At 35.3% G+C, this 18,987-nt stretch overlaps 1 protein-coding gene across 7 annotated transcripts in view; it reads left to right on the top strand.

Moving 5' to 3' along the window:
- The window catches only part of RBM41 (RNA binding motif protein 41), a 75,600-nt gene that overhangs the window by 35,183 nt on the left and 21,430 nt on the right, over positions 1–18,987 (top strand). For all 7 annotated transcript variants that reach the window (XM_070784121.1, XM_070784124.1, XM_070784122.1 and 4 more), the window contains one exon: positions 5,417–5,820. In XM_070784121.1, the coding sequence (XP_070640222.1) occupies positions 5,417–5,820 (404 nt within the window). The remainder of the gene's footprint in view (positions 1–5,416; positions 5,821–18,987) is intronic.

Here is an 18,987-nt window from a genome sequence, read left to right as displayed (position 1 = left end):
TCTTTCTCAAAATTGTTTTGGTTATTCTAGGTCCTTTATATTTCCATGTAAATTTAGAAGCAGCTTGTCAATTTTTCTACAAAAAAAAAAAAAAAGGCCTGATGGAATTTTTATAAGGATGTACTGAATCTGTAATTCAATTTTGGGGAAATTTCCATTTTAATAATATTGAATATTCTAATCCATGAATATGGAAGGTATCTTCCTTTATTTTGATTTTCTATAATTTATTTCAGCAATAGTGAGAGCAGACATCCTTGCCTTGTTCCCAGTCTTAGGGGGAAAACATTCAGTTTTTAACCATTAACTATGATCTTACCTCTAAATTTTTTGCGCATGCCTTTAGAAATGTATTACTTTCTTATGGATGCTGTAACTAATTACCATAAATTTAACAGCTTAAAGCAACACAGAATTTTTCTCTTACAGTTGTAGAGGTCAAAAGTCCTAAAATCAAGATGTTCACAGGGCTGTATTCCTTCTGGGGTTCTCTAGGGGAGCCTTTTTCAGCTTCTGGAATCCACCTGCATTTCTTGGTTCATGGCCCCTTCCTCACATTACTCTTACCTCTACTTCCATCCTACATTTCTACTGTTTCTGACCCTTCTTCCTCCTTCTTGTAAGGACCCTTATAATTACATTGGGCCCACCTCCATAATCAGTGACAATCACATCTGCAGAGTCCCTTTTACCATGCAACATTTTCAAAGATCACAGGGTGCAGACATCTTTGGTGCCTACCCCATGCAGGTTGAAGAGGTTCCCTTCTATTCCTAGTTATTTGAGAGTTTTTTGAAAATCTTGAATGGGTGTTAGATTTCGTTTGCTGCTTTTTCTGCATCTACTGTAGTGAGTATGTGGTTTAAAGTTTTAGTCTATTAATATGACATTTTATTACTGCTCTTTATATGTTAAAACAATCTTTCATTCCTGGGATAAACCCACTTACAAGTATATCATAATAATCATTTTTATATGTTGCTGGATTAGGCTTGCTAATATTTTATTGAGGATATTTTTTGTCTATTTTCATGAGAGATATTGGCCTGTGATTTTTCTTTGCTTGTGGTATCTTTTTAAACTTTGGTTTCAGTGTAATAATGACATAATAGATAAGTCGGAAAATATTACCTCCTCCTTTATTTTCTGAAAGTGTACAGGATTGATATTATTTCTTAAATATTTGGTAGAATTCACCAGTGAAACCATCTGAATCTGGACTTTTCTTTGTGAGCAGTTTGTTGACCACTAATTCAAGCTCTCTTATTATAAGGTTTTCAACTATACTTTTTCTTCTTAAGACTGCTTTGGTAATTCATATCTTCCTAGGAATTTGTTCACTCATCTAAGCTTTCTCATTTGTTGGCCTAAAGTTATATATAATTTTCCCTTTTAATTGTTTATATTGGTATAGGATCAGTAATGATGCCTCCCTTTTAATTCTTGACTTTAGTCATTTTTGTCTTCCTTATTTTCTTGGTTTGTCTAGCTAAGAATTTGCCATTTTGTTAATCTTTACAAAGAACCAGCTTTTGGTTTCATTGATTTTTCTCCATATTTCCCCTGTTTTCTGTTGCACTGATTGTGTAATCTGCAATCTGTAAAACTGCCACTGACATGTGGTATTGGTATTCTTTTTTATTTTTTGCCAATATGGTATTTCCTTCTTAATTAGTATTTCCCTGAATTCTGATACTGAGCACTTTCCTTGTATTTATTAGCAAATGTATTTCCTCTTTTGCAAGGCACCTTTTTCTGTCTTTTGCCCATTTTCCTAGTGATTCTCTTCTTTATCAATTATTTGAACAACAAATATCTTTTCCCATTCTGTGAGTTTTTTCTTTAGGATATTTTTGATGAACAGAAGCTTTTAATTTTAATGTAGTTGAATTTGTCAATATATTCCTTAATAGTTACTGCTTTTTAGGTCTTAAGAAATCCTTTCATAACTATTCTTATACCTTGCTGGTGGAAATACAGAATAATACAGTTCTTACAGAGTGAAATTTAGAAATACATAGAGAAAAATTTGTTATACATTTACCCTTTATCTCAGCAGTGCCGGTTCTTAGAGTCAATTTTAAAGATATACTGAGAAAATACAAAATCCTGTATGCACAGGCTGTTTGTCAGGGCATTATTCACAGTAGCAGTAAAGACTGGAAACAACACCAGGGTGCATCATTAGGGGAGTAGTTGAATAAACTCTTGTACATCCACACAGTGAAGTACTTTGCAAATATAAGAAGGAAAGGGAAGAGCTCTATACATTAACATGGAATTATTGCCAGGTTATATTGTTAAGTGCAAAGAAGTAAGTTGTAGAACAGTGTTTATAGTAAGTTACCTTTTATATAGGAGAAAGGGATATACTGAATTTTGTGTATATATATATATATATATATATATATATATATATATATATATATATGAAGGAAATAGCAACCTACTCCAGTATTCTTACTTGGGAAATCCCATGGACAGAGGAGCCTGGTGGGCTACAGTCTGTGGGGTCGCAAAAGAGTTGGTTGGACATAACTGACCAACTAAAAAAAAACATAAACACACATACGTGTGTGTGTGCATGTGTTATGTGTTTGTGCCTATTTATTATATTTCAAAAAAGAAACAATGGAACCATAAAACCAAAACTAGTAAAATTATTATTTATGGAGAAGGAAAGGAGTGGGATGAAGTTTACAGAGATGGAAAGCGAGACTTCTTTGAAGGTACTGTATAATACAGTTTTCACTTTAGTGAAGTGAAAGTTGCTCAGTCATGTCTGACTCTTTGTGACCCCGTGGACTATTCAGTCCATGGAATTCTCCAGGCCAGAATATTGGAGTGGGTAGTCTTTCCCTTCTCCAGGGGATCTGCCCAACTTAGGGACTGAACCCCAGGCTCCCGCATTGCAGGTGAATTCTTTACCACCTAAGCCACAAGGCAAGCCCAAGAATACTAGAGTGGGTAGCCTATCCCTTCTCCAGCAATTCTTCCCAACCCAGGAATCAAACCGGGGTCCCCTGCATTGCAGGCAGATTCTTTACCAACTGAGCTATGAGGGAAGCCCTCGTTTTCATTTTAGACCCATGTAAATGTTTTGCATAATTTTAAAAATTAATCAAAAGGGAAAAATAAATCCCTAAAATTTATAAACAGCCTGAAGCAAATTAGCCTAACTATGAATAAAGTTGGTATCATAACCATACAGAGAAAATGATTTAAAATAATATTTGCATATTCCTAATGGGATATAATTTAAAAGACAAAAGTAACTACAAAGAATTTTAAAACTGTATTCAGTAGTTTTATTGTTGATAATCATGTTAGTATTGTTTATTGACATTTAAAAATTCTATATATTGTAGGAAAAAGCTAATAAATAATTTTGTTAATATCATTAGGAGCCAGTATCCTAAGCACATGTGAGAGAGATACAAGTCAAAAATCATGGACTTGAGTAATAATCTTGTAATCTTAATTTGAAGTGGAAATACCAGTATAAATTTATGGTTTATTTTTCATAAAAATTTTCCTACTTTTGTTCACTGAAAAAGGCCTAGAAGCAACAACAACTCAACATTTATGAACAGATTTAGCAACATATTGTTGTTTCTAAATACTATTTCACATTAACAGGAGCCAGTGATCCTTAGAGAAATATTTCAGTTTTGAGTCAGGAAATATGTAAGATGAACTTAAGATATCTTGCTATGCCAGAAAGCTAGAAAGCAGTACAGGAGCCAATTTTAAGGGACTTTCACTGATCCTAGGGCTTCCCCGGTAGCTCAGTGATAAAGAATCTGCCTGCAGTGCAAGATCCTCAGGAGACATGGGTTCAATCCCTGGGTGGGGAAGATTCCCTGAAGGAGGGCATGGCAACCCACTCCAGTATTCTTGCCTGGAGAATCCCCGTGGACAGAGGAGCCTAGCAGGCTACATTCTATAGAGTTGTAAAGAGTTGGACACATCTGAAGCAACCTTGCACACATGCACTGATCCTAAGTGGAATGACTTGATCACTAAAAAGAATGACTACATTTAATTGAAACACATGAAATATATGAAAATACATGTCTCACAATTATACTAAAAATAATCATTGGTCACCATTGGACACTTTTAAAGTACCAACTCATTAAACTCTTATAGTTGAAAAATAATGGGAAACAAATCAAGCATTTGTCCTACTTTTCCTATATGAACTTATGTAGCGAAACCAAATAGTTGATGATGGTAAGTCCATTATAGGATTCCAAATAATTAATACAGAAGAAATAATAGAAATAATAAGTACAAAATAAATAATAGAATTAGGGGAGCCCCTCTTTACAACTCTGAATAAATTAATGGATTTAAGCAATGGTCATCAATGGATGCAAACCCCTTAGTTAAAAAGCAAATGGGAAAACTTAATAATGGAAGGATCAGACCAAAAGCACCTGAATCTACTGATCAATTTTAACATCACTAGAAATGGGACCACTGAACATTATGTGCCTAACGATATGATGTAATAGGAAATACACATCTATATAATATATGGAGGATTCTTGCCTAAAAATATTGAACTCAAATCTAGACCAGCAATATCCAATACAACTTTTCACAATAATGTAAATGGTCTTTATTCTGCCCAGAATGATATCTAGTAGCCACATGTGCTTTTTGAACATTTGATATTCGTAGTTTAACAGAGGAACTAACATTTACAAAATCAATTTAAATAGACTCATGTGGCTAGTGGCCACATGGTAGCATAGCTCTAGATTTGACTACCAGTTTGTAAGAAATAGAGGGGATTGAGGAACAAGTTAAATAATATCATGAGGAACAACCAATTAAATTCATTTGTTCTGAACAAATGATGTGGCTTCTCTAATGAATAAGTGGGATTGGGGGAAAAAAGGTTTGAGGGCTGAGAAAGAAGGGAAGCTCTGTGTGTGTGTGTGTGTGTGTGTTTTAATGAGGCTTTAAAGACAACAGCCAATGGCTGGTTTAGATCTTGAACCAAGTGTAAAAAGACATCTTTGAGATAATCAGGGCCATTTGAATATGAATTCAGTAGTAGATAATGGTAAGGAATTATTATTAATTTTGTGAAGTGTGATAATGCCATACTAGTTACATTTTTTCAAATGCCTTTATCAATTAGATGCATGTACTTGCATGACCCTGAGAGTGAGCACCTCAAATTTTGGACCCCAGGTGCCTCACTTGCCTCACCATAGTCCCGGGCTTGCCCAAGATGCACTGTAATAACACAGCTATATATCATTGTCATTTTTCACAGGTTGTAAATACCTGTCCCAGCAGAGTTTCATTATCTGAGATTCAAGATTTAATTTTTATTAATTTGTCAAAGGTTGTTTTGGTAGGCTTTGTAGAACTTCCGTATCTCTTTGTCTTGATCCAGATGAACCCCAAAAGAAGAACAAAGGTGATCCCATGAACAAGCTGGAAAGTTTTTACCAAGAGATGATAATGAAAAAACGTCTTGAAGAGTTCCAACTAATGAGAGGTGAACCCTTTGCTTCCCACTCACTGGTCTCAGCTACATCAGTGGGAGATAGTGGCACAGCTGAGAACCCGTCATTACTCCAGGACAAGGGAAAACAGGCAGCACAGGGTAAAGGTCCCAGTCTCCATGTGGCAAAAGTTATTGATAATTCACCTGAGCAGTGTTGGACTGGGCCTAAGAAGCTGACGCAGCCAATAGAATTTGTCCCAGAAGATGAGATCCAGAGAAATCGTTTGTCAGAGGAGGAGATCCGAAAAATTCCTATGTTTTCTTCATATAATCCAGGGGAGCCAAACAAGGTATAGGCCAAACCAAGAAAAAAAATGGGTTGTTTTCATTTTTATTAACCTCTACTTAAAGTAATACTTTTGTATTAGCTTTGATTATACCAAAGAATCATGACATAGGCACAGTGACTGTGTTTTTCTTTGACCTTTACTATTAATTCTCTGCTATATAAGTAGCTCTGACTCTAAAAGTAGCCTATTTCCTATGATGTTCATTGTGGTTTTCTAACGTCATAAGCTATCCTTAGAATTTTATTTAAAAAACAAGAATTTTAAAGAAATCTTGATCAGACTCTAATCCATGCCCACTAGAAACCCTAAACTAAAGAAAAACTCATAGGCCCACCATATCTAGTAGCCATGTGCCTGGTTGTGAGTAGGGTTTGCTATACCACATGAGTTTTCTCTTCAGAATGCTTCACCTGGCTTTCATATGACATATGACTTAAATTGCTGGTAGCTTAGCAGCAAAGTGAAAGCACAGGGCCTGTAAGCCTTGAGGAATTGGCGAATATCTAAGAAAAGTTGTAAATAATCCTCATTTGGTTGGTCAGATCATTATGTCATATTCATGGTATGTGTTACATCCAGAAGTGAAAATTTCATTATCATGTCACTAAAAACAACACAAGCCCCTGGAGCATATACTTGTGTTCAATTTAAAAAACAAAACCAGAAAAATAATGTTAGCTTCTGGCTGTCCCTAAATTTTTAAAAAGGTGTTGTCAAGGATTATTAAGCAGTTTCCTTTGAGTGATTACATTTCTAATATATTCTTGATGTTCAAGGATAGCTAGATTTTTATTTTTTATAATGAAAATTATTAATTATGAAAAGTTATAGAGAATAATATAGCAAGAATCTTTGTACCTAACCAACTCTCTTTACCAATTCTTGCCTTTTTTTTTCCCTTGGCTGCGCCACACAACTTGTGGGATCTTAGTTCTCTGACAAGGATTGAACCCAGGCCCTTGGCAGTGAGAGTGCGGAACCCTAACCACTGGATTGCCGGGGAATTCCCTATCAATTCTTAACAATTTCCATATTTGATTGATTTTTAAAAATAAGGCCTTACAGAGACACCTGGAAACTTTCATGTATCCCTCACTACTCCCATTCCCCTTTCTCTTTTCCAATGGTAACCACCATCCTGTGTTTGCCATTTATCATTCCCACGCATGTTTTATACTTTTACTATAAATCTGTATATTCATAAACAACATGTAATTTTATTTATTTTTAAACTATCCTTCTACAACTTGCTTTTTGACTCAATATACATGTTTTTTAAATTTATTTCTAAAAAAAAATTTATTTCTAAAGATGTGAGAACTATGTAGTATTCCATTGTAGAAAGATACTATAATTCATTTATCCATTCTCCTGAAGATTTTTTCTTTTCTTTTTTTTCCATTATAGACAGTTCTGCAACAAATACTATTGTACACATCTCCTGTTGCACATGTACAGGAGTTTCTCTAGGGCAGTTTTTCAAACTTTAGATTACTATTAGTAGGTCACAAGCAGCAATTTTTTAAAGAAATAGAAAATATCAAAGTGCAGTCCATAGATTACTAAGGATAATTATTGTTTTTTTGAAGCTTTTGTTTATTGTGCTTTTGTGTGTGATATGTGTGTGGGCCAGAATATAAAATGCATTTCTTCCTATATATCTCAGTCAAAAGGGCCAGAAAAACATTGCTCTGTTGCAGTGATTCTCAAACGTTAGCATGTACCAGAATCCTCTGGAAGGCTTGTTAAAACACAGATTGCTGGGTTCTGCCCCTAGAATTTTTTGTTCTGTACATCTGGAGTAGGACCTGAAAATTTGCATTTCCATGTTCCCAGAGATACTGATGATGATGCTGGTCTGAGTGACGTTTTAAGAATCACTGTTCTAGGTTATATATCTAAGAGTGGAATCATGGTAATATAAGATACATATATTTTCACCTCCATGAGCAGAGTTTAAGAAATCTCTTTCACATCTTTGCTAAGACTTTAAAATATTTGACTTTTTATTTTGGCCAGTCTAATATATTCGAAAGGTATCTCATGGTTTTAATTTCAATGTTCCTGATTTCCAATGAAGTTATGCATGTATTCATACATTCATTAGCCTTTCAGGAACCGTCTGTGAATTGCCTGTTCTGTTTCTTTCCCATTATTTATTTAGTTTTTAATAGTATTTATAGATTTTGATTGTTTAGGTTTTAGTATTATCTATAGATTTTATTTTAGAATTCTAGATACAAACCTTTGCTGCACCAGGTGAGTAGCTTGTATTTTTAACATTGTTTCTGATGTCTTTTGTTAAGCAGAAGTCTTTCATTTTGACATAATTAAATCATCAGTATTTTTTTGATGGTTTGTGCTTTTTGAGATATTTGAAGGAAATCTTTCTCTATAAATCAATAAGAAAGAGACAAGCAATCCAATAAAAATGGCCAGAAGATATGAACAGGCAGTTCATAGGGGAGAAAACACAAATGACCAGTTAACGTATAAAGTCTCATTAGTAATCAAAGAAATGCAAAATAAAACTACAATGAGATACTATTTAATATCATTTGATACCTTTTTTACATTTGGCATACATTTAAAGGCCTGACAATGCCAAGTACTGGTGAATGTATGGAATAGTAAGAATTCTTTAATATACTGCTGGGTGAATATAAATGAGTATAACCACTTTCAAGAACATTGTGGCAATACTCAGTAAAATGAAAGATGCTCAACACTGTAGGTCAGTAATCCCACTTCTTGGTATCTATCCTAGGGAAACTTTTACACATGCACATTAGGAGATGTTATAAGGATGCTCATGTTCATAAGCAAGAGAATGAATAAAGCATGGTGAATTCATAAAATAGAATATGATATGGAAGAAAAAAATGAATGAAACACAACTACAGGTATCAACATGGATGAAACAATGTTGAATGAAAAATGTTTTGTTTGAGACTTTGGGTTTCAGTGCCAACATGTAAACTGCTTAGAAATCATCACTACTGTCTACAGTAACTACTACAACAGGAAGAACAGCTGAACAGACTAAAAAATCAATGACTTTTCTTGGATTCATCAAAGATTTGAAGTCAGAGAGCAAACTGCAACCATGAAATCTGGAGAGACAGGCAATTACAAAGAATCACTTCCCAGATCTGCTTATCAGAAGCAGAAAGCACTGAGCCATAAATTGGTAGGAACACTTAAGTGGTAACTTTGACAAATTGCAGGAAACAGAGTATAGATTAGTGTTTGAGTAATAAACTTCTGGAGGCCACAGTCTAAGGGGGCCCCCACATTTTCACGACTTTTACCTCCGGGAACCCCACTGGGTTCTCAATGTAAAGAGCCAAGAATAAGTCTTCTGTTTCTGGCATGTTGATAGGAAAAGGAATCAACTTGAAATACATCCAGAGCGTCTACCTAACAAAGAGCTATCTAGAAAGTAAAACAACTTAACCAAAGCCTTCTCTAGTGTGGGAGAAGAGAAATAACTGAACTCCAGGCCCCTCTAGTCTTACTGTGTCATCTACGAGAAAGAGAATAAAAGCTGTGAAATACTTGTGAAGGTTACAGGCTGGATACATGGGCACAGTAAATGCCTGAGACTTAATTATAAGATGCAGAATGTTTTCCCATACCCTGCACCTTACTACCACATCAACAGGTCTTCAGTATGATAACTATGAATTATAGCTGCAGAACCTGCAAGGCTCAAACTCTAAAATGGTTTTAGGGAAACTCAAAGAAAACAAGGGAGACAAAAACAAGGATATTAGAGGAAACTGAAAAACTTCTGACACCTACAGCTAAAGCAAACATTAAACATAGCCCAACTTCTAGCCAGATTAACATCAAACCTCACATGAAGGGCCTGTTTATCTCAGTTTCTACCGTGTTACATATAATGTAACAAAAAATAAATGATTTTTTCCTTTCAACAAAAAAGAAATGATATGGCTTACCAAAAGATAAACCACAGACTCAAGAGACAAAACCAACATCAGAACCAAGCTCAGATATGACACAGGTTTTTTTAAAAATAGCTATAGCTAATGTGCTAATGAGTCTGCTAGAAATAGTTTACAACATGCAAGAACAAATGGCTAATATAAGCAGACAGATAGAAACTCTAGAAAGAGATGTAAGAAATCAAAAACAGTGTAACAGAAATGATGCCTTTGGGAGTTCCCTGTGGCCTAGTGGTTAGGATTCTGTGCTTTCATTGTCAGGTTCAATCCCTGGTCAGGGAACTGAGATTCTGTAAACCATGTGGCATAGCCAAAAAAAAAAAACAACAAAAACAATGCCTTTGATAGGCTTATCAGCAGACTGGATACAGACAAGGAAAGATTGAATTAGTAGCTTGCTGCTGCTGCTAAGTCACTTCAGTCATGTCCGACTCTGTGCGACCCCATAGACGGCAGCCCACCAGGCTCCCCCATCCCTGGGATTCTCCAGGCAAGAACAATTGGAGTGGGTTGCCATTTCCTTCTCCAATGCGTGAAAGTGAAGTCGCTCAGTCGTGTCTGACCCTCAGCGACCCCATGGACCACAGCTTTCCAGGCTCCTCCATCCATGGGATTTTTCCAGGCAAGAGTACTGGAGCGGGGTGCCATTGCCTTCTCCGGTTAGTAGCTTGAAGACATGTCAATAGGAACCTTCCAAACTGAAATGCAAAGATTGAAAAAAAAGAGACTTTAAAAATGTAACAGAATATCCAAGGACAATTTCAAAAGGTGTATCATGCATATTATTGGAATAGTGGAAGAAGAAATGAGCAGAAGGGGAAAAAAAGAAATATTTGAAGTAAGAATGACTGAGAATTTTCTAAAATTAATGACAGACACTGTATTACAGATCCAGGATCCAAGCAAAGAACACAAAGTAGGATAAATAGCCCCCCCCCCAAAAAACACCTAAGCATATTATGTTCAAACACAGAAAACTGAAGACCAAGAGAAAATCTTGGAAACCACCAGAGAAAAACTCTTTTACCAATAGAGAAATAAAGATAATAATTACATTGGATTTCTCCTCAGAAATCATGCAAGCAAGAAGAGATTGGAGTAAAATATTTAAAGTGATGAAAGGGAAAAATACCTACCTATAATTCAGTATCCAGGAAAAACAGTCATTCAAAAGTGGAGGAAAAATAAAGACTATCAAAGAAAAACTGAGGGAACTTGTCACCAGGAGACCTGCCTTAGAAGAAATATTTCTGTTTAAAAGTTCTCCAGAGAGAAGGAAAAATTATATATGTCAGAAAATAAGATCTCTATAAAGAAAGGAAGAGTGTAGGTGAAAGGATACATGAAGGTGAAATAGAATTTTTAATTTCCTATTTTTAAATGATCTGAAAGATAACTGTTCCAAGTAGTAATAGCAACATGATAGGTAATTAGAGGATATGAATAAGTGTAATGGATGGCAGGAAAGATAGAATTAAGTATGGAAAGAAGGAATTTTATTTGGTGTGTATAACTGTTACAGGATATCTCTACTATCTGTCAAGTGGTATCATATTATGTGATAGTGGACTTAGTTTTAAAGCTATATTACAAACTCTAAGGTATTTTACTAACAGTTATAAAAAGATATAATTGATACACTAAAAGAGAGCAGAAAATATCCATTCGCTACAGTCTTTTCCAGAAAATAGAAGCAAAAGAAATACTTTCTTACTGACTTTGAAACCAGCCTTAGGTTAATACCAAAATCAGATAAAGATATTACAGTAACGAAGGACCATGAACCAATATCTCTCTTGAGCATAGATGCAAAAGTCCTAAATAGAGTAGTCCCCTATTATCTTCGGGAGATACATTCCAAGACCCCCAGTGGATGCTTGAAACCACAGATTGTACTGAAACTTAGTTTTGTTTTTGTTTTTTTCTTATATATGGATGTGAGAGTTGGACCATAAAGATGGCTGAGTACCGAAGAATTGATGCTTTCAAAATGTGGTGCTAGAGAATACTCTTGAGAGTCCCTTGGACTGCAAGGAGATCAAACCAGTCAATCCTAAAGGAAATCAACCCTAAATATTCATTGGAAGGACTGATGCTGAAGCTCTAATACTTTGGCCATTTAATGTGAAGAACTGACACACTGGAAAAGACTCAGAAGCTGGGAAAGATTGAGGGCATGAGGAGAAGGGGGCAACAGAAAATGAGATAGATGGTTGGATGGCATCATTGACTCAATGGACATGAGTTTGAGCAAACTCCCGGAGATGGTGAAGGACAGGGAAGCCTGGCGTGCTGCAGTCCATGAGGTCATGACAAGTCAGACTTGACTGAGCGACTGAGCAACAATACCTACCTATGAAAAATTTTAATTTATGGAATATCCAAATTGGCAGCATCACTAATCTTGAGCTTCGTGGCCATTATTAACTTATGTTTAACTTATTAAACATAAGCACTGCAATACTGTGATGGTTGATCTGATAACCAAGATGACTATTTAATGGGGCATACAGGGTGGATATGCTGAACAAAGGCATGATTCATGTCCTGGGTGGGACAGAGCAGGATAGAGTGGGATGGTACAAGATTTCATCGTACTACTCAGAATAGTGTACAGTTTAAAACTTATGTATTGTTTATTTCTGGAATTTTCCATTTAATATTTTCAGACCACAGTTGACCTTTGTAACTGAAACCACAAAAATTGAAACTGGATAAAGAGGGACTGTTCTATTAGGAAAATCAAAATATTTTGATTAAAAAGTGAAATATTAGGAAATCGAATCCTACAATGTATCAGAAGAATTATATATCACTATTAAATGGGATTTCTTCCAGATATCCAAGACTGATTCAACTTTTGGAAACCAATTAATGTAATCCACCACACCAACAGACTAAAGAAGAAAAATATTATTTCAGTTGATGTAGAAAAGGCATTTGACAAAATACAAACACCCATTAATGACACAAACTCTCAGCAAACTAGGAATAGAGGGGAACATTTTCAACTTGGTAAAGTATATCAACAAAACCCCGCAGCTAACATCATACTTAATGGTGAAAGCCTAGGTGTTTTCCCCTTTGATCAGAAACAATACAAGTATGTCCCCTCTTTCAATTTCTTTTCATCTCTGTATTGGAAATTCTAGCTAGTGCAAAAAGAGAAGGAAAGGAAATTAAAAAGCACACAGATTGGGAAGGAAAAAATAAAACTATCTTTGTTAACAGGTGACATGTATGTCTTTGTAGAAAATTCCAATCTATCAACAAGAACATGAAACAATTACTGGAACTAAGGAGTATGTGAAAGTTGGAGGATATAAGATTTGTATTTGAAAAATCAATTGCTTTCCTGTATACCAAGAAATGAACCATTAAAATTGAAATAAAAAGCACAACACCCTTTATAATACCACCACAAAATAGTGAAATACTAAGGTACAAATCTAACAAAATATGTGTGGGATCTATATGCAGAAAAATATAAAACCCTGGTGAAAAATTAAAGACATAAATAAATGCAGACATATCCTCTGTTCATAGATTGGAAGACACAGTCCCAAAAAATATCCCCAGCAAGCTATTATGTGGATATAGACACACTAATTCTAAGTTTATATGGGAAGAGAAAATATCCAGAATGCTCAACACAATACTGAAGAAGACAAAGTTGAAAGACTGATGTTACCTAACTTTAAGACTAACTACAATCAAGTAATTTGATGCTGGTTGAAAACAAAAGAAATTGAGTAAAATAAAGACTCCAGAAATAAACTTTCACAAATATAGTGAACTGATCTTTGATAAGGGAGCAAAGGCAACTAAATGGAGAAAGGATAATCGTTTCAACAAATTTTGTTAGAACAACTGGATATCCACATGCAAAAAAAGAATCTAGACACAGATTTTACATTCTTCAAAAAATTAACTCAGACTAGATTATAGCTTTAAATGTAAAACATAATATTATGAATCTTCTAGAAGAAAACAGAAAATTTAAGTGACATTGTGTTTGGTGATGTATTTATAGGTATAACACCAAAAGGATGATTTATGAAACAAAAAAATTGATAAATCCTACTTTATTAAAATTATAAACTTTGCTATATGAAAGATGGTTTTAAGAGAATCAAAAGACAAGCCACAGACTGGAAGAAAATATTTCAAAACACATGTCTCATAAAGTATTTATATCCAAAATACAACAAAGAACTCCTAACACTCACCAGTAGTAAAACAAACTACCCAATTTATAAATGAGCAAAGGAACAGACACCTCGCCAGAGAAGTTATATACGTGTCAAATAGGCATATGAAAAGAAGCTCATCATCATTTGTCACCTGGAAATTGCAAAATAGAATAATAATGAGATGCAGAATGGCTAAAATTGACAATACCAAATACTATTGAGGATGCTAAACAACAGGAACTTTTATCCATTGCTCTTATGCAAAATGGCACAACCTCTTTGGAAGATAGTTTGGCAGTATCTTACCAAGTTAAACATGCTTTGCCATACAATCCAGTAATGAAGTTCCTAGTTATTTACTCAATTGATTTAAAAACTTTCATACAAAAACCAGCATGTGACTGTTAACAGCAGTTTTATTCATAATTACCAGAAACTGGAAGCAATCAAGGTGTCCTTAAGTAGATGAGTGGATACATTCATCTGTGCTACATCTATACAATGGGATATAATTCAGCAATAAAAAGAAATAATCTGCCAAGTCACAAAAAGACAGAGGGACTATAAATGCTTATTAATAAGTGAAGGAAGCCAGTTTGAAAAGACTACATATTGTATGATTTCAATTATATGACATTCTGAAAAACACAAGACTGTAGGAACAGTAAACAATGGTTGTCAGGACTTCAGGAGGAGTGGAGAAGAGAGGAATGGGTGAACACAGAGGATTTTTAGGGCAGTATAAGTTTTCTGTATGATAGTATAATAGTGGATGTGAGGAATGCATTTGTCAAAGTCCATGAAACTGTACAGCATAAAGAAGGACCCTTAATATAAATATTTTTTAAAAAATCATTTAGGAGATTGAGTAACCCCTGGAAAGAATGCAGACTGTGATGAGAATTTAACTATTACAAATATATAACACAACCTCAATGAAGGAATGGGAGAAAAGATGCTGAACATCTTGTAGTGCAAGAAAGTAAGCAGGTGCTCAAAATAATGTAAAAATATTGTTGGGGATATGTCAAAGGCACACAGGAGCCAACTGAGAGTTTCCAATAACTAAAGATAGAACAATTTGTACAACAAACTGAGTAAATTAATATTGGATTATAACCCAAAGTATAGAATATCTGTGAGTCAATACTGATAATAAAATCATTGAGTGAATCAATAAATGAGGGAGAGGAGACAAATATCACATGAAGAAGAATTGGAAGCAACCTAGATGTCCATTGGCAGATGAATGAATAAGAAAGTTGTGGTATATATACGCAATGGAATATTACTGAGCTATTAAAAAGAATGCATTTTACTCAGTTCTAATAATGTAGATGAAACTGGAGCCTATTATACAAAGTGAAAGAAAAGCACCAATACAGTATATTAACATATATAGAATTTAGAAAGATGGTAACAATAACCCTATGTGCAAGAGAGCAAAAGAGACAGAGATATAAAGAACAGACTTTTGGACTCTATGGGAGAAGGCGAGGGTGAGATGATTTGAGAGACTAGCATTGAAACATGTATATTACCATATGTGAATCAGATCCAAGTTTGATCACCAAGTTGGATCACCAGTCCAAGTTTGATGCATGAAGCAGGGCATTCAAAGCCGATGCACTGGGACAACCCAGAGGGATGGGATGGGGAGGGAGGTAGGAGAGAGGAGGAGGGCTCGGGATGGATGGACACATGTACACCAGTGGCTGATTCATGTCAATGTATGTCAAAAACCACCACAAAATTGTAATTACCCTCCAATTAAAACTAATTAATTAAAAAATAGTTTATGTACTAGCAGATTCTCTGCCTCAAGGAAAGGAAGCATAACTCCCAACCACTTAATTTTGAGCTACTCTTAGTGACTTCTTTCCAAAGAGTGCAGTATGGAAATACAGGAAAAAAAAAATCATGTTACAGTGTAGAAACCTAACAAACATTGCCTCAGTCAGGCAATCAAAGCAAAAGTCAGTCATAAATCATGTTGATAGTATGTATGCTTGATATAATGTGATCAGAGTTGCTTCTTTTTCTCTATAATCTTCCTTCTAGTAATCCATAACCACAATATAACCATGAGAAAACAGCAGAAAAATTCTAGTAGTAGAACATCCTATAAAATATCTGACCAGTACTCCTCAAAAATGCCAAGATCATTAAAAACAAGAAAAGTTTGAGAAACTGCCATAGCAAAGAGGAGGCTAAAGACATAGGAAAACTAAATGTACTATGATATCCTGGATGGAGTCCTGGAACACAAAAAGGATGTTAGAGGAAAACTAAGGAAATCTAAATCTAAATGGACTTTATTGTTTTGTGTTTTTTGGGTTTTGTTTTTGTTTTTTTTGGAGTATAATTGCTTTACAATGTTGTGTTGGTTTCTGCTATACAACATGAATCATCTGTAAGTACGTATATATCCTATTCCTGTTGAGCTTCCCTCCTACCCCAAACCCCATCCCACCCTTCTAGGTCATCACAGAACACTGGCTGAGCTTCCTGTGTTATACAGCAGCTTCCCACTAGCTATCTGGTAGTGTATATAATGGCAACCCACTCCAGTACTCTTGCCTGGAAAATCCCATGGCTGGAGGAGCCTGGAGGGCTACAGTCCATGAGGTCACTAAGAGTCGGACACGACTGAGCTACTTCACTTTCACTTTTCACTTTGATACATTGGAGAAGGAAAGGGCAACCAACTCCAGTGTTCTTGCCTGGAGAATCCCAGGGATGGGGGAGCCTGGTGGACTGCCGTCTATGGGGTCGCACAGAGTCGGGCACGACTGAGGCGACTTAACAGCAGCAGCAGCAGCAGCAGTGTATATATGTCAATCCAACTCTCCCAATTCATCTTACCTTCCCCTTCCTCTGCTGTGTCCACATGTCCATTCTCTACATCTGTATCTCTATTCCTGCCCTGCAAATAAGCTCATCTGTACCATCTTTCTAGATTCCATACATATACATTAATATACAGTATTTGTTTTTCTCTTTCTGACTTACTCTATATCACAGCCTCTAGGTCCATCCACATCACTACAAATGACCCAGTTTCATTCCTTTTTATCGCTAAGTACCACATTTGTATCCATTTATCTGTCAATGGGCATTTAGGTTGCCTTCATGTCCTGGCTATTGTAAATAGTGCTGCAGTGAACATTGAGGGTACATGTGTCTTTTTGCATTATAGTTTTCTCAGGGTATATGCCCAGTAGTGGGATTGCTGGATCATATGGTAGTTCTGTTTTCTGTTGTTTAGGGAACCTCCATACTGTTCTCCGTAGTGTTTGTATCAATTTACATTCCTACCAACAGTGCAAGAGGGTTCCCTTTTCTCCACACCCTCTCCAGCATTTATTGTTTGTAGATTTTTTTGATGATCATTCTGATCAGTGTGAGGTGATATATCACTGTAGTTTTGATTTGCATGTCTCTAATAATGAGTGATGTTCAGCATCAAACAACTAGCAGGATAGGAACCCATTATCAGACAGGCTGCCTAAAGTCATACTAAGCTCATAGACACCCTAAAGCACACCACCTGACATGGCCCTGCCCACCAGAGGGACAAGATCCAACCTTCACCCACCAGAACAAAGGCACCAGTTCCCTACCACCACCAGAAAGCCTACCCAAACCACTGGACCAACCTCACCCACTTGGGGCAGACACCAGAAGCAAGAGGAAATATGACCCTGCAGCCTGTGGAAAGGAGACCCCAAACACAGTAAGTTAAACAAAATGAGGAGACAGAGAAATATGTTGCAGACAAAGGAGCAAGGTAAAAACCCACAAGACCAAATAAATGAAGAGTAAATAGGCAATCTACCTGAAAAAGAATTTAGAATAATGATAGTAAAGGTGATCCAAAATATTGGAAATAGAATGGAGAAAGTACAAGAAATATTTAACAAGGACCTAGAAGAATTAAAGAACAAACAATGATAAACAATACAATAACTGAAATTAAAAATACACTAGAAGGAATCAATAGCAGATAGAGGAAGATCAAATAAGTGAGCTGGAAGATAGAATGGTAGAAATAATTACCAAGGAACAGAATAAAGAAAAAAGAATGAAAAGAATTGAAGACAGTCTCAGAGAAGTCTGGGACAACATTAAATGCAGCAACATTTGAATTATAGAGGTCCCAGAAGAAGAAAAAGAAAGAGTCTGATAAAATATTTGGAGAGATTATAGTCAAAAACTCCCTAATATGAGAAAGGAAATAGTCAGTCAAATCCAGGAAGCACAGAGAGTCCCAAACAGGACTTTAGTTAATAATAATACACTAATATTGATTTATTTATTTTAAGAAATGTACTGTAATAATGTAAGATGTTAATTATAAGAGAAACTGGGTGTGGGGTGTATGGGAATTCTTTGTACTATCCCCTCAATTTTTCTATAAGTCTAAAACTTTTAAAAATAAAGTCTATTTTTTAAAAATTTAAACAGGTAGATGCAGAAGAATGCATGCAGTATAACACCATTTATATAAAGTTAAAAAAATATAAAACAATAATTGCAGAGGAATACCAGGAAGAGTTTCATCCTCTATTATCACTTGAAGTTTCTGTTTTTCCCTTTCACAGAAATATTTATCTTGTTTTTGAGCCTAGTTTTGTCTTTGTGCGTATCTTTGTATATATGAATATGTATGTATGTTGTAGATACATACATACATACATAACCATGTATATTGTATGTATATATGCATGCTTATATGTATATTTTTGGAGCAGAGAAGATGCATCTATGCAAGAAGTGACCAAGCCATCTTGACCAGATGTCCTCTTGATTTTTTAAAAATGTTCATGTCAAAGGCAATAATTTCAGTATGGATCTTTCCTACTTGGTGAGAAACTTGCAATGTTTCACATACCTCTTCCTTTCTATGGTTATTTAATTTAATGATGCTTTTATAATGAGTATTTCAGAGCCAAAACTAGATCACCTGAAATTACTTAAGTGAACCACAAGTCAGTTATTCTATG

Source organism: Bos indicus, chromosome X (genome assembly GCF_029378745.1).
Source record: "Bos indicus isolate NIAB-ARS_2022 breed Sahiwal x Tharparkar chromosome X, NIAB-ARS_B.indTharparkar_mat_pri_1.0, whole genome shotgun sequence".
NCBI lineage: Eukaryota > Metazoa > Chordata > Mammalia > Artiodactyla > Bovidae > Bos > Bos indicus.
The sequence above is the reverse complement of the archived record's forward strand: the minus strand, read 5'-3'. Positions and strand labels throughout refer to the sequence as shown.